At 42.4% G+C, this 14,196-nt stretch overlaps 1 protein-coding gene across 1 annotated transcript in view; it reads right to left on the bottom strand.

The window, feature by feature from the left end:
• Positions 1–1,185: 1,185 nt before the first annotated feature.
• Positions 1,186–14,196, bottom strand: part of PHLPP2 (PH domain and leucine rich repeat protein phosphatase 2) — a 75,343-nt gene continuing 62,332 nt past the window's right edge. Inside the window, exons 14-19 of the mRNA XM_077889602.1 lie at positions 13,895–14,057; positions 13,549–13,679; positions 12,828–12,938; positions 11,536–11,730; positions 9,461–9,692; positions 1,186–6,301 (exon numbers count right to left, since the gene is read on the bottom strand). Of these exons, the coding sequence (XP_077745728.1) occupies positions 5,147–6,301; positions 9,461–9,692; positions 11,536–11,730; positions 12,828–12,938; positions 13,549–13,679; positions 13,895–14,057 (1,987 nt within the window). The 3' untranslated portion in view covers positions 1,186–5,146. The remainder of the gene's footprint in view (positions 6,302–9,460; positions 9,693–11,535; positions 11,731–12,827; positions 12,939–13,548; positions 13,680–13,894; positions 14,058–14,196) is intronic.

Below are 14,196 nucleotides of genomic sequence, written 5' to 3'. Positions count from 1 at the left end.
GCAGCTATGCTACTGCTCCAGAGAGTCTCCTCCTGAGGGATCAGAGTCCACCCGTCACCATAATCATAACCTTCCACCTGTGGAGTTTCAAGTCCAAGGCTTAAGCAAACTTCATCTTATTTACTATCACTTGTCTGATACACAAGTCAGGATTTATTGTTCACTTGTTACACATGAGGAGATGAAGGTTCGAGAAGGTTAAGCGGCTTACCTAATAGCTGGCATTTTATTGGCTGCTCACTGTATGCCAGGCCCAGTACTGGGCTGAGGCAGCATTTGCACCATCTCATTCATACTCACAACTGATGGGAGAGATGGTATTATATCCATTTAGCAGTTGAGGAAAACTGAGTCTTAGGCTATTTAAGTTCCCAGAAGTCAATAAAGTCAAATCTTTTCTTTTTTTTAAGGGAGGGAGGGTAGGGCAGAGGGAGGAGGAGAGAATCTGAAGCAGGTTATATGCCTAGCTTGGAGCCTGATGCAGGGCTTGATCTCAGGACCCTGAGATCATGACCTGAACTGAAATCAAGAGTTGGGACGCTTAACTGACTGAGCCACCCTGGGGCTCTAGTCAATCTCTTAGGCAGTAGAAACAAAACTTATCCATAATATTCAGAACATGTTCTGAGACTTATGTACTCTAAGTGGTTTTTGGTGAACCAGGGAGTATCACGTGAGGTAGAGAACACACTCAGAGGATCTGACCGCCATCCTGGTGTAGAGGGGAGTCTCAAAGTCCTGAGGCACCAAAGCATATAGATGGTGACTCTGAGCCCAGCACATTTAAGGTGCTCACAAACAGCTAATGTACCAAGGTTTTAATATGTTCGTTCTGCTAGATAAGGGAGAAGCCTAACCTTATCTTGCTTGGAAACCCAGAGATTATAGGAGACAACCTGCAGGGAAGGGAGGGAGTGGGAGATAATTTAGAGGCTTAGCTGGATTTTAAGTATTTTGTGAGTCAAAATGCATCCCAACATCTGAAGTTCTGACACCAAACCTTTACATTAGGACAAACACGACGGGTAGATTATCCAACTGGCTCCTCTGTGTCATCATCTGCTCTAATTTAGGAGCTGTAAATTACTTACGATAGAATTTCCTTTAGTCAGCTAACAATCTGCGTGCAAATAAGGGCCGTTTCCTGTCTTTGAGATTTCTTTAAACATATAAGTCAAGTCAAAATGTTTCTTAACATGAAAAAATCTTTATTGCTATTTCAGCTTAAGAGGTGATCAAAAATATTTATTCTTGCTGTAACTCATAGCTTCATAGAGTGTCATGGAATGTGGTTTCATTTATTATCTTCCTCTAAAGCAAGAAGAAAAAGGGCAAAAAAAAAAAAAATAAATCCTAAAGGTGCTTTTGGTTAAGAAACTAATTCTGTATACAAGGTTAGAGAAAATTACAGTTTCATGCCAAAATAAAGTATTTATAAAATAACAGGTATTCCATTTTAAAACAAAGCCATGAAAAAGATATTCCATTTTATTTAATTTATTATTATTGTTATTTTTTACAAACAATAGATTTGCTGCAACATGCTCTGGCTCATATTATTGAATTAAAAAATTTAACACATTTCAAAAATATCAAAAATACACTATAATGAGTCTTAGGACTACAATACAACAATGATTGCACAAAACCGTAAGATATGGACTCACTGTCTGGATGATATCCACTGGCAACAGTGAGAAAAACTCTATAGCATCTGGGAGAATTGCGTGAAATTGAGAATACAAGGAGCTTATGTGTGATTGAATGGTCACGAAATGAAAGGAACAGCGGGGTTTACTGTAGCTGCTTTTCTCAATCTAGGAAGTGCTTACCCGACTAGGGGGCAAAAGTCACTAACTGGAGAGAAAGATGAGCTTGCCTCCAGGACTGGGGGAGTCTGAAAAGGCCCCGCCCAGAGGGAAGTAAAAAGTGACGCGACACAATTCTCTAGTGATGCTGCAGGCATCACCGAATGGCTTGGAGACTAATTATTTAATAATTGGTACATTTATCGATAACAGCCAAATGCTCCCTTATGGAGGTCTCTTTGTTAGTAATTATTGAGTAGATAGAGAAGGTGAGCCTGTGGCTTCCAAGTACCTGCTTTTGCTGAAGGTCTACAAGGGAAGAGCAACGTTTGATAGTCAGTAGATAAACCAAACCTAACTGGCTCCATCTCCTGGAAAATAGCACTCACGACAAACAACTATAATAGCACCCAATGATTACCAAGCTGCTTGTGTTGGCTCTTCCATATGCCAAGAAAATGAATTCACCAACTTATTGCACACATACACTCTACAGTAGTAGTACAAACACTCTCGTTTGTAGTAGGAGCGCCAATTCAATAACTCTACGGTAGACTCCTAATGACATAGTGGCACTCAAGTTTTCAAACATACTTCCAATCCATTTGGATAAAAATAAGAATACCATGGCTGCCAAGACTCATGTATTTTTCTTTCTTCCATGGGACTCCCAAACTGCTCCCAGAAGGAGCCTCTTTCACAAATTCTCTTAAAAGTTCTCTACGAAACGGGAGGTACTCACAGAGACCTGAGAATCCTGCAGAGGCCAGACTCTCTGGGCCAGAGATCAATGGAACTCTGCCCACCTGGGGAACACAGCCTCTGGGTAAAGTCCTGGGAAGCAGATTACATTCACCTGGAGACAGATTCCTGGATTTCACCACCTGACAACCTAATCAGACCACACAACTGTAAATGACCTTATAGGTCAAGAGTTCTGTATGATATTTTTGGTAACGGACTATGGCCTTTTTACCCTGTATCTTAATACAGAGTAATTATAGAGGGAAATGAATGAAAGGAAGTTAGAGAACAGAGTGGTTAGTTTGGTACAGCTTCTATGAAAGGTTTTCAATGCAACCTAGTGTTTCTTGAAAATAAATCTACCACGTAAAAGAACATATGGAATTTTAGAGTTCTTCTGATGAAAGGTAAATACATTTACTTTTGGTAAAGTCATTTCAGAACTGGGTTTCATGTCCAATAAGTAGGGTGGGAAACAAAGACAAGAAAAGTGTTCACAGAGAGAAAGGACGATTTTAAAGAAACTATACTATGAAAGCGGTACATTCCCAAAGTAACTTCTGCAGACAGCACCAGTGTTCGGTAACTCAGAGATTCTGCTGTCTGGGTAGCAAGACGTTTCACATCACCCGTCACTATTAATTATCTTGGGCTTTTTATTCATTTTCATTTCTCTTTCATTTTTTCCTCCCATTTCCCCATATAAAAATAGGGCAGCAACACACGATTTGTTCCCCTTTTTCTAACGGCACCTAAACCTTGTATGAACCATTATATCCCCCACTTCAAATCAAGACCAGAGTTCTAAAACTTTTTAGTAGTTGACCAGTAGTTTGACATAGGGAAGTCAAGAATTTTCCTGACAATATAGGACTCAAAGTCAGACAGCTGCTGGAGTGGTATGGAACCCCCCAAGAGTGTGCCACACATGCCATGCGTGCATGTGTGCGAGCATGGAGCCTCTGAAATGAGGATACATAATCATTTGTGGACAGGTCATCTGGTTTCCTATTGCTTTAACAAAAACTTCAAAAACCCCCTCAAAGATATAAATAGATGGACAGATCTATATATATCTCAACCCTATCTTTAACATTTTGTTTCTCAGAAAGCAAATTAATGGTTCCACACTAATTTTCTTTTTAATTGTGAAAGTATTCTAAAAATTCAAAGCACATTCCCCACTGGGTAAAATCAAGCAATGTCAAAATTTTATAGGAATAAGTAGGATTCGTTTCCTCAGTAAATCTTCTAAATGGAAAAGGCAACAGAACAGAAATAAGGAAGGAACTGCATTTTGCTAGGGTCATGTGGAATGTGCAAACAATACAGTAAACCAGGTTTTCTGTAAGCTTAGGATTTTCTCAATTAAGTCTTTCTTCTATTAGTAATTGAGCCCAGTACTCTGAAACCATGTGATGTGGATAAGCAGTTTCCAGAAGAGTACCCTGGTTCAGCGTTAAAGACAAACTCAACTCCTCTCTGACACTTTAGAAAACCATCCCTCTGCTCTGGACTAAGAGAAGGGACGTGTCTAACCCACAAGCTCTGTCCATCCATCTGCTCTCATTCACCTGAGTCTGTGCAGAATCCCCTGCTACGCTCAAGGCTGCTTGGATGCAAGTAGCATCCGCCATGGTCCTACACCTGAGGAGGATGGCTGCCAACCCCATCACCCGTCATGGGAAGAGGCCAGTCCCCAAATACTTCTCTGGTGATCTGCTGGGCAATTCCTCGCAATTGTCACATTTGCCAAGGAGTTAATTCTCTTTTTCTGATGGGGGTTGGGGGAAGCAGTCTTAGTCTTCTCTCCTTCCCCATCTTCATCCTCAAAGATCCCACCCCTTCAAGATTCTCAGGAGCTTTCCCAGTCTGACCTCCAACAGTTCAAAGATTTCCCAGGGCCCTTCCTAGTACCCTCACAGAATGCTCCAACACCTGATGATCATTCTGTCTACAAAGGTGCCGGGCTGCCTTTAAGAAGATTGGCTCGAGTGCAGATTCAAAAATAAAAAGTTCACAGTCAATGAAAAGTGCTCTCATTACATTACATACATAAATTATCTGTTTGATTGGTTCTACATTTCCAATAAACATCATTTCGAAAGGCTGTATTCTCGTAGAGAAGAATGAAAAGCCATGTGACTAGTCACATCACATCCCATCAGTTAGGTTGAGATATAAGGTGATTTCTCTGTCACAGAGATCCATCAGCAGCAATTAGTAAAGAGAATCAGTCTTCAGTTATTTCCTCCACAGAAAGAGTCCCTTTCCTGCCCAGGCAGGCAAATTCTCAAATTATCCTAGGAGAGAAAGGGTTAATGGCAGGTGGTAGGACTGATACAGAACATCTGCTTTCTTCCCAGTAACTCTGGGAATTCCAACGCAGGTTACACATGAAACTTAACACTGATGGTGTTTACTAGCTTATCCGGAGCAAGACCTTGACAGCTCTCACCATGTTGGCTCCAAGTTCTACACCCCCCTCCCCCCCCCCAGCTATGGTTTAGAAATGCAGAGGCAAAGTGCCTCTGGAAGGATCCCTACCCCAACACTACACAGCCTTCCCTAATGCTACAGCTCCTAGGGGAGGATTACAGTGCTGTGTCAAACTCCTCCGGGAGCTCGGTCCGATCTTCTTCGTTGGGCTCAGGCTCAGGCCTGCTTTCCTGGTGTTGTTTCATTTGCTCTTTCACTTCCTCTTCCAGGTCACGAGGTACGACAAACTGATCCTCTGGCTCCAGCTGAGTTGGGGCAGCGAAGTAGCCAGTTTTCTTCTTGGGTGCTTCTGTGGCCACTTCAATGAGGTTCAGGCTATCTTCTAGGGGCACAATAGAGCCATTTGAGAGTTTCTTTCCATAGAGACAGGAAGTGGAGGGGGACTTCTGCAACTCCATCCTGTCCTTGCTCACTGGCAGAAGTATGCCACTATTCACACTGTTCTGTCTTCGGATCCCAAAAAATGATCCTCTAGCATGTTCCTCAGGACATGGGGTTGGAGAATTCTCTGTAAGAGTGGGGGAGTTCTCGAGATCCCTGCCCCTACAGCAGTGGATATCTACTTCTACTTCTACTTTGCTGCCATTTGTTATGACACCTTCAACAGGCTGGTCGTCATCACTGTCCAGGCCATTGTCAGACTGGTTACTTGAGAAAGTTGCACAAGAAGGCTGGCGCTGAAAAACCCCCGAGGTGGGTGTTGGATGGAGGCTGCAGCGCCTCTCTGGCCTTGGAAGCAAGCCAGCATCCAGCCCGACAGTGTTGTGTTCATCAGAAGCCGTGGACCCCACCTCGCTGCTCACCTCTGAAGTGGACATCTCGCTGCCGAACTCAGAGGCAATGCCACTACTAGAGGAAGGAGTGGTTGGCTTCGGTGGGTCCTTGATGATGGTGGTGGAAGCAAAGCCCACAGGACCTGGGAGGGTGAGCCCATTCATTTCACACGTGCACCCTTCCTCACCAATGTTCAAATAAACCACCATCGCCCCCACATTGTCCTGACAACCATAGCTCTGGGCTAATGTGCACAGCTTCTTGGCAGCAGCTAAGGGGTCTTGCACATGGCGTACTGCGTTGACAGCTTCTGTATATGACAAGTGTTCCCACAATGCTTTGTTTCCCAGAATCAGCAATTCATCTTGAATGGTAAGTGGAGTGGCACATATGTGAGGTTTAGGGAGGATCCAAGGGTAGAGGTATGTACAGCCCAGCATCCGGGTACAGCAGGTTACCCCATTCACTTTGTTGTCCTAGAGACAAGCAGAATACAAATTCTGAGACACAAGCAACAATGTCATTTTTTTTTTTTTAATCTTTCTAGATGACAGTGCCTAGGGCTCTACAGTAAAAGAAAACAGACTTGTTATATGGTTTCCCCTCAGTTCTCTGTAATTTAAGTGGACTTACAAAAATGAATGTACAGAATTCTTAAAGGACAAGATATCATGTGGTTAGTAAACCAAAGAGTTCACAGGACCTAAGTTAAAAAAATTACGTGGCTAAAAGTTTAGCACCTCCATCTCACATGAAGTACAGGCCTCAGCATGTCCTTAAATATAGAAACATTTGTTAGAAAAACAATAAGCGGAACTATCATTAATTCTCCATCACCAGTATTCTCACAGAGGCCAAAACTCAGGTGGGTCACCAAAAATCATCTCTCATTGGGGCACTCTGGTGGCTCAGTTCATTAAGCAGTTGCTCAGGTCATGATCCCAGGGTCCTGGGATTGAGCCCCACGTAGGGCTCCCTGCTCAGCAGGGGTTTGCTTCTCCCTCTGATCCTCACCCCTGCTTGTGTGGGTCTATCTCTCTCTTTCTCGTTCTCTCAAAAATAAATAAAATCTTAAATTATTTCTCATTAAAGGCACAGTTGGGACAGAAAATAGCTAAGAGAATCTTCACTTTTTTAAAAGATTTTATTTATTCATGAGAGACACAGAGAGAGAGAGGCAGAGACACAGGCAGAAGGAGAAGCAGGCTCCATGCAGGGAGCCCGACGTGATACTCTATCCCGAGTCTCCAGGATCATGCCCAGGGCCAAAGGCGGCGCTAAACCACTGAGCCACCCAGGCTGCCCTAAGAGAATCTTCATAACTTTAGCATAACTAAAACATCTCCAAAGCTGTTTAGCCTAGAAAAGTAAAGTCTGAAATCCATAGCATAATATAGCTAATCTGTAAGGATTGTCCCAGGAATGAATAGCAGATCAAGTCACAACGGATATAATTCTAAACTTAGAGGAAAAGGAGTAATACTGGTCACAGGTTGGGAATGGTCATCTGCCAAATACTTTGTACTGATTTCTTTTCAAGATAAAATCATACAAAACCTCTAAAGCCATCAATATTTGTTTCAGAGTTGTGGTCATTCTCTGGGTGAAAATCTTAGCTCTCTCATTTACCAGAATTTGTCACAAACTCTAAATTCTATTTTCCTCATCTGTAAAATGGAAATAAAAGGACTTCCTTCATGGGGATTATTGTGAAAAATAGATAAAATAATAGGAGTCAAGTGCTTAGCAAACAATAAATGCCTGTGGTTAAACTGATATTTATAAAAATAAATCCTGCTTGCCTACGACACCCCAAGAAAAACTAAAACATTATCTAAATTCTGGAAAAACAAATTAATCAAACAAAAACTTATCTTTTATCTTGCATTTGTTTTGACTGAAAGACTTTCCTGAGACTACTGCCCCAGCATTCCAGAATCTTCTTTGTATCAACCCACATTGTAACGGTACTTTTTTTTGGTTTTGTTTTCTTTGGGTGGAATCTATTCTGGGTATCCTTACACAGGATTCTGAAAGAACAGACAGCCCAAATATGGACCCACACAAATATGGTCCACTGACCTTTGCCAAAGGAGCAAAGGCAGCTCAATGGAGAAAGGGCTGTCTGGTTAATGAATGCTGCTGGAACAGCTGAATAGCCACACGCAAAAAGGGAAAAGGAATCTAGACACTGAGCTTACATCTTTCACAGAAATTAATTAAAAATAGACCACAGACCTAAATTAAAACATGAAACTTCTAGAGGATAACACAGAAGAAAATCTAGGTGACCTTGGGTTTGGCAATGAGTATGTAAACACCAAAAGCATGAACCCGTGAAAGAAAAAAAAATTTGGTAAATGGGACTTCGTTCAAAGTACAAACTTCTGGGGATCCCTGGGTGGTTCAGCGGTTTAGTGCCTACCTTTGGCCCAGGGCATGATCTGGAGTCCTGGGATTGAGTCCCGGGATCAAGTCCTACATCGGGCTCCCCACACAGAGCCTGCTTCTCCCTCTCTGCCTTTGTCTCTGCCTCTCTCTGTCTCGTGAATAAATAAATCTTTAAAAAATAAAAATAAAAACTTCTTGGGGTACCTGCGTGGCTCAGTCAATAGAGCATCTGACTCTTGATCTCAGGGTCATGACTTCAAGCTCCACATTGGGCATGGAGCCTACTAAAATAAAATTTTTTTAATTAAAAAAAAAATTCATACTAAGAACTTCTGCTTTGCAGACAACACTGTTAAAAGGGTGAAAAGACAGACACAGAGTGGCAGAATGTGTGTACAAAACACTTATCTGATAAGGACTTGTATCCAAAATACACAAAGAACTCTTAAAACTCAACAAAGAAACAATTAAAAATGGGCAAAGTATCTGAGCAGAATTCTGCTTTGCAGTAAACAATGTTTTTTGATTTTTTTTTGTTTTTTTAAAATTTTATTTATTTATTCATGAGAGACACAGAGAAAGACATAGGCAGAGGGAGAAGCAGGCTCCATGCAGGGAACCCGATGCGGGACTTGATCCCGGGACTCCAGGATCACGCCCTGGGCCAAAGGCAGGCGCCAAAACCACTGAGCCATCCAGGGATCCCCTGCAGTAAACAATGTTAAATGCAATTGTTTAAAGTCTCTTTGAAAGCAAAAATGTAGTGCTAATTTTACTAAAAAGGAGACAAGCTATAAATTACTAGAGATACTGATGCTTCATTATTAAAAAAACAAAAAAAACCCTAAAAGCCACCAAAGCATACTAAGCCATACATAATATAAACGGTTAAAATATTTAAAAACTTTTCATTTCAGAACAGGATGTCAAATTGTAGAATTTTTTCTTTTTCTGGTTAGAATAACAAAACAGAGGAGTTGGAAATTAACCAAGGGAGACATTTACATTCATTTTACATGCCAGCTATACATCTGAAGGGTCCTAAATTAGGATTTTTAGTTTCTAACTTGCCTTTTCTTTTTGTTAGTCATTACCTATTTGTTAGATTTTCTTCTAGTACTATTATCTGGATTGGATACAATTTACAAGGCTTGATAGGAAGAAAATGAACCTTCACTGCCTGTACACAGAACAGCATTCACTAGATTTGGGAAGCAGAAGTAACTAGTGGGAGCAAGATTCACCTCTGTTATGATGGCTTTCTGGTCCTTCACCCTTTGAGCCTCCTCCAGGTCCTGTTCTAGGCTGAAGACTTTTGAGAGTGGCACTGGTTTCCCACTGCGGCACAGGACTGCCTGGCATGTGCCAACGTTGGCTACAGTCAAGCTAAAACTACTCGCTGGGTCGGCAGTGTCAGGGCGGATATAACAAAGGAGAGCAGAGGAGCCCAGCTTCTGGCCAGCCATTCCCAATTTCCTGTTTAGAAAAAAAAAGAAAACAAAGACATGGTAGCCAGAGTTTTAGAAGTAGCAGTCCTTCATGCCCATGATTTCCTTGTTTCTCTGCCACAGGACTATGAGCCAGGCTCACCCATATTCACCTGAAGGCTGCCTCTTACTACAGGAGATGATGGTGAAGAGTTTTGCCTTCCACACTTAGCTGACCGAGAAAAGACATTTTACAAAAAGATTGAGGGTAGGGGAGACAGTGAAGACACATCTTTCTCTACCTCTCCTGGGTGTGTCTGCTCATGGACTGCAGTGACCTCATTCAGTCATTTTTCAGCTTCAGCACATCAGAGTCACCTGGAGGGCTCATTCAGAGTTTTTGACTCAGGGGTAAGGGGCTAGTCCAGTAATCTGCACTTCTAACAAGTCCCTATTGATGCTGAGGATGCTGCTCCTAGAATAACACTTAGAGAACCACTCACTTAGGCTGTAATTTTCTCAAAAGAGGGACCACACTCTTCCCTATCTATCTCCATACACATGGCATCCATCCCCTAGCACACAGCATACAATGCTAAGCACAGAGCACATACTATGAGTAAGAGCTGGTTGCAAATTCCAGCTCTCCCATTTGCTCACTGCAGATCCACAGTGAGATATTTCTCTGAGAAACTTTTCTAATAAAATACCCACTTCTTTGGCTTGTTTGGAAAATTAAAGATATGGTATGAGAAAGACAGATTCACTTTTGCCCAGCTCTTGGGGGTGCTTCATAAACTGAGTTTTCTTTCCCAAACTCTTTATTTTGCCAAGCTCCTAGCTCAATTCTATTACTGAAAAATAGCATCCTTTCCCCACATCTTCACTTTGTTGTTATAATGAGAGATAAGACCAGCTTGGGCTCCAGGCTATTCCATCCCGACCTGGACCTCTCATTTGCACGTGTCCTTCATGCAGCCCACCTGATGTACATGACGCTCCATTAGCTACTAAGAGGTTTTCAATAGTTTGGTTATATATAGTTTTTGCCCTTGAGTGGTTGAGAAGATTAATTGGTAAATCCCCAATACTATGTATTCTATAAATTTTTTTTTTAATTTTTTATTTATTTATGATAGGCACACAGTGAGAGAGAGAGAGAGAGGCAGAGACACAGGCAGAGGGAGAAGCAGGCTCCATGCACCGGAAGCCCGACGTGGGATTCGATCCCGGGTCTCCAGGATCGCGCCCTGGGCCAAAGGCAGGCGCCAAACCGCTGCGCCACCCAGGGATCCCCAATACTATGTATTCTAAACACATGAATCTGATCAGTGCTTAACCTTTTGAAGGTCACTGCTTTTTGTGACGAATCTTACAAATGTGTATACCATCTTCCTTCCCCTAAATGTAAAAATGCACTTATACATACACAACCTTCTACACATGATTTCTGGGTTCTCCAGATCCTCAGCAGCCTCTGGGTTCAACAGGGAAAAGAGATGGCTTCATAGGCTCTCTAAAGGACCAAAGTCCCCAGGTGCTTCGGTGGCTCAGTTGGTAAAGTATCTGCCTTCAGCTCAGACTGTGAGCTTAGGGTCCTGGTATGGAGGCCCAAGTTTTTGGGCTCCCTGCTCAGTGCGGGGGTTGTTTCTCCCTCAGCCTCTGTACCTCCTCCCGCTCATGCACGCGAGCTCTCTCTCAAATAAATAAAAATCTTAAAGGACCAAAGTCCCCACATTCCTCCATGCTGATATAGAGACCAGTCATAGCAGAAGGAGCAAGATCTCACCTTGATCCTGTACCTATAAATTTATACCCCGACCTTCTGACTTAGCAAGATTTATTTTCCGAAAGTAGAACTGAGTTAGGGATTATTCAACCCACCTGCTTACCTGTGAGATACCAAGAAGGTGTTAGCCATGAAAACTGTGTCATTTGTTGACTGCTGGACTTCTTCCAAAAGCACGTCTGCCATGGTACACTGGAGGAGGCGAGGGAGCTCCTCGTTTCGGTCCCCATCAAACATGCCATATACAGCTCCTACCCCCTCTGCACAGTTATCCACGGCTAGGGCAGATACACATAGCCTAGAACACAAATATGAGAGAAACAAACATCAAAGAAAGTTATGGTAAAAGGATTATTCTCCAGGGAGTCTTCTTTGAAAAGTATTAATCGAGGGTGGAAAGAACAGTAGTAAATTCTAATCTACACATGAAAAAAGTATTAGGGGGGGATCCCTGCGTGGCGCAGCGGTTTGGCGCCTGCCTTTGGCCCGGGGCGCGATCCTGGAGACCCGGGATCAAATCCCACATCGGGCTCCCTGTGCATGGAGCCTGCTTCTCCCTCTGCCTCTGCCTCTGCCTCTGTCTCTGCCTCTCTCTCTCTCTCTCTCTCTCTCTCTCTGTATGACTATTATAAATAAATAAAGAAAGAAAGAAAGAAAGAAAGAAAGAAAGAAAGAAAGAAAGAAAGAAAGAAAGAAAGAAAAAAGTATTAGGTAATTAAGTAGCACATGAGAGAGCTGATGTCATAAGACCTGGGGGATTTCAGCCAAGAACAGTAGGTAGGAGCTGTGCAATGCTGCCAAAGGCTGGAAAGATTCAATGCTTTCCCTTAGTGACTAAGGACTAGTACAGTCAACGCACTTCAGCCAAAGAGCCCCAGGGGCACAACTACGGTGTGCCCACAACTACGGTGGAACAAGCTGGGTTTATTATGCCTTGCAGTAAGAGAGAATGCATACCATGGGATTCTGAGGTGAACAGGTAAGAGTGTGGAAAGGATCCGCATTACAGGATTTGGGTTTTGGCTAGGTCATTTTGGGGAAAGTCTACTGAAGTGCACCAAGATTAGATGCTGTCAGAAAGTGGAGCCATTCTATGGTTGGGTATCTCAGTAAATCTTATCTACAGGGAAAGAAGATTAGCCTGTGGATAAAGCTGTAACTGGTCAAGAATGTAGCAGTCACCATTTTAGCCATGAGAGGCAGTGTTTGGTATTCTGTGGTCTGTGCATTCCCATCTTGTTTTTGACTCACTCCATCATGGTCTGAGGGATTTTCTCCGATGCTGGCATTCAATGATGTGTTTATGTCCCACAGAACATGATGGCCTAGCTTGTAGCATCAGATCAGATGTTAGGTGCTGCCTTGTAAATTTCTCTCCATGGCCAAGATACTCACTTATTTCTCTGCCCTGCCATCTCAGCCAGTCCATGGCTCCAGAAGGTTGATGTAACAGTAGAATCAGTGGTTGGTAGAGGTTTCTGATCAATTTTCAAGGTTGTGATATGGCTGTGAGAAGTGCAGAAAGGGAAGATTAGACCGCATATGCTTCTGTGTTTCACAAAAACTATCCCAACAGGAACATGCGTTTATATAAAATCACCTGTTGACAGACCAAGGTTCATTTCCAGAGAGACTAAAGGAAAGTAGTGTGTTGATCCACCAGCCAAGGAGGAGGAGAAAGAAAAGGGGTAGGAGGAAGAAATAGGGCCAAATATTTTGACAACTGATACTATTAATCTCAATGTAAAACCAAGCACATCCAAAGATTTCAAAGTCTTAATCAATTGTCTACTTAAATATTCTGATACAATGAAGGCTTGGTACAATGAGTGAACCTGCATCATCTCTGAGATGATGTAATGTAATGTGATCTATGACACCTAAAATGTCTATGTAAAAATATTCAGTGTGTGGCTGAGCAGTACCCATGATGCGGAGTTCTGATATAAATGGACTATCTACTAGATAGAATATCTATCCAGAACTGAATTAAATAAAAGAACTGAGGGGCTCTATGGCCTAATTCATTCTATTCCTTAAACAGACTTTTACAAGATCCATACATGGCAGGTGGAACTAACAGCACATATAGACTCAATTTCAAAATTTTTCCTACCTAAATGTGTCCAATGTCTTGTGTTCCAAAACCAGATTTGTATTTCCAGTCAGGTCAAGGTCTTGTAAAGTGGCAGGCAGTGCCTCCGGAATCAGGATTTCTGTCAAGTCATTGCAACTTAGGTCTACAAACTGGGAGGAAAATGGGGAAATCAAAAGTAAATACATCACAACGACTGAATTCTTAACTCCCTAATAGTCCCCTACAATATCCTCAAAGAAAAGAGTATCTTCCCAGGAATCAATTAAATCTGTTGTGATCCCAAACTGCCACCTTATTTTTTTCTGTGAGAAGAGAAATACTTGTCATTTCCCCAGGAGGACCCCATTCCATCACACAGAAGTACCTGGATCTGGGGCAACTGCAGTATTTCTGGGAAGATGCTGATGTTGTTGGAGTGTGCCACAAGGGTATGAAGCCTTTTGCAGTTGGCTATGGTCGTGGGAATGGTTTTAAGCTTGTTGCCACTTAGGTTCAGTTCCTCCAATTGCTCCAATTTATTTAGTTTGCTGAAAAAAAAAAAACAACACAGAGCATACCACACTCAAGATGAGCAGCTGCCAAGCCAATTTTACAGCAGCCACAAACAGAGTACAGTGGTGAGCTGGTCCACTGCCAGAGGGCTGGTCAAAATGAAACAGCCAGACA

Source organism: Canis aureus, chromosome 3 (assembly GCF_053574225.1).
Source record: "Canis aureus isolate CA01 chromosome 3, VMU_Caureus_v.1.0, whole genome shotgun sequence".
In the NCBI taxonomy this organism is placed as follows: Eukaryota; Metazoa; Chordata; class Mammalia; order Carnivora; family Canidae; genus Canis; species Canis aureus.
Note: the sequence above shows the minus strand (reverse complement) of the source record. Positions and strands in the feature narration are given on the sequence as shown.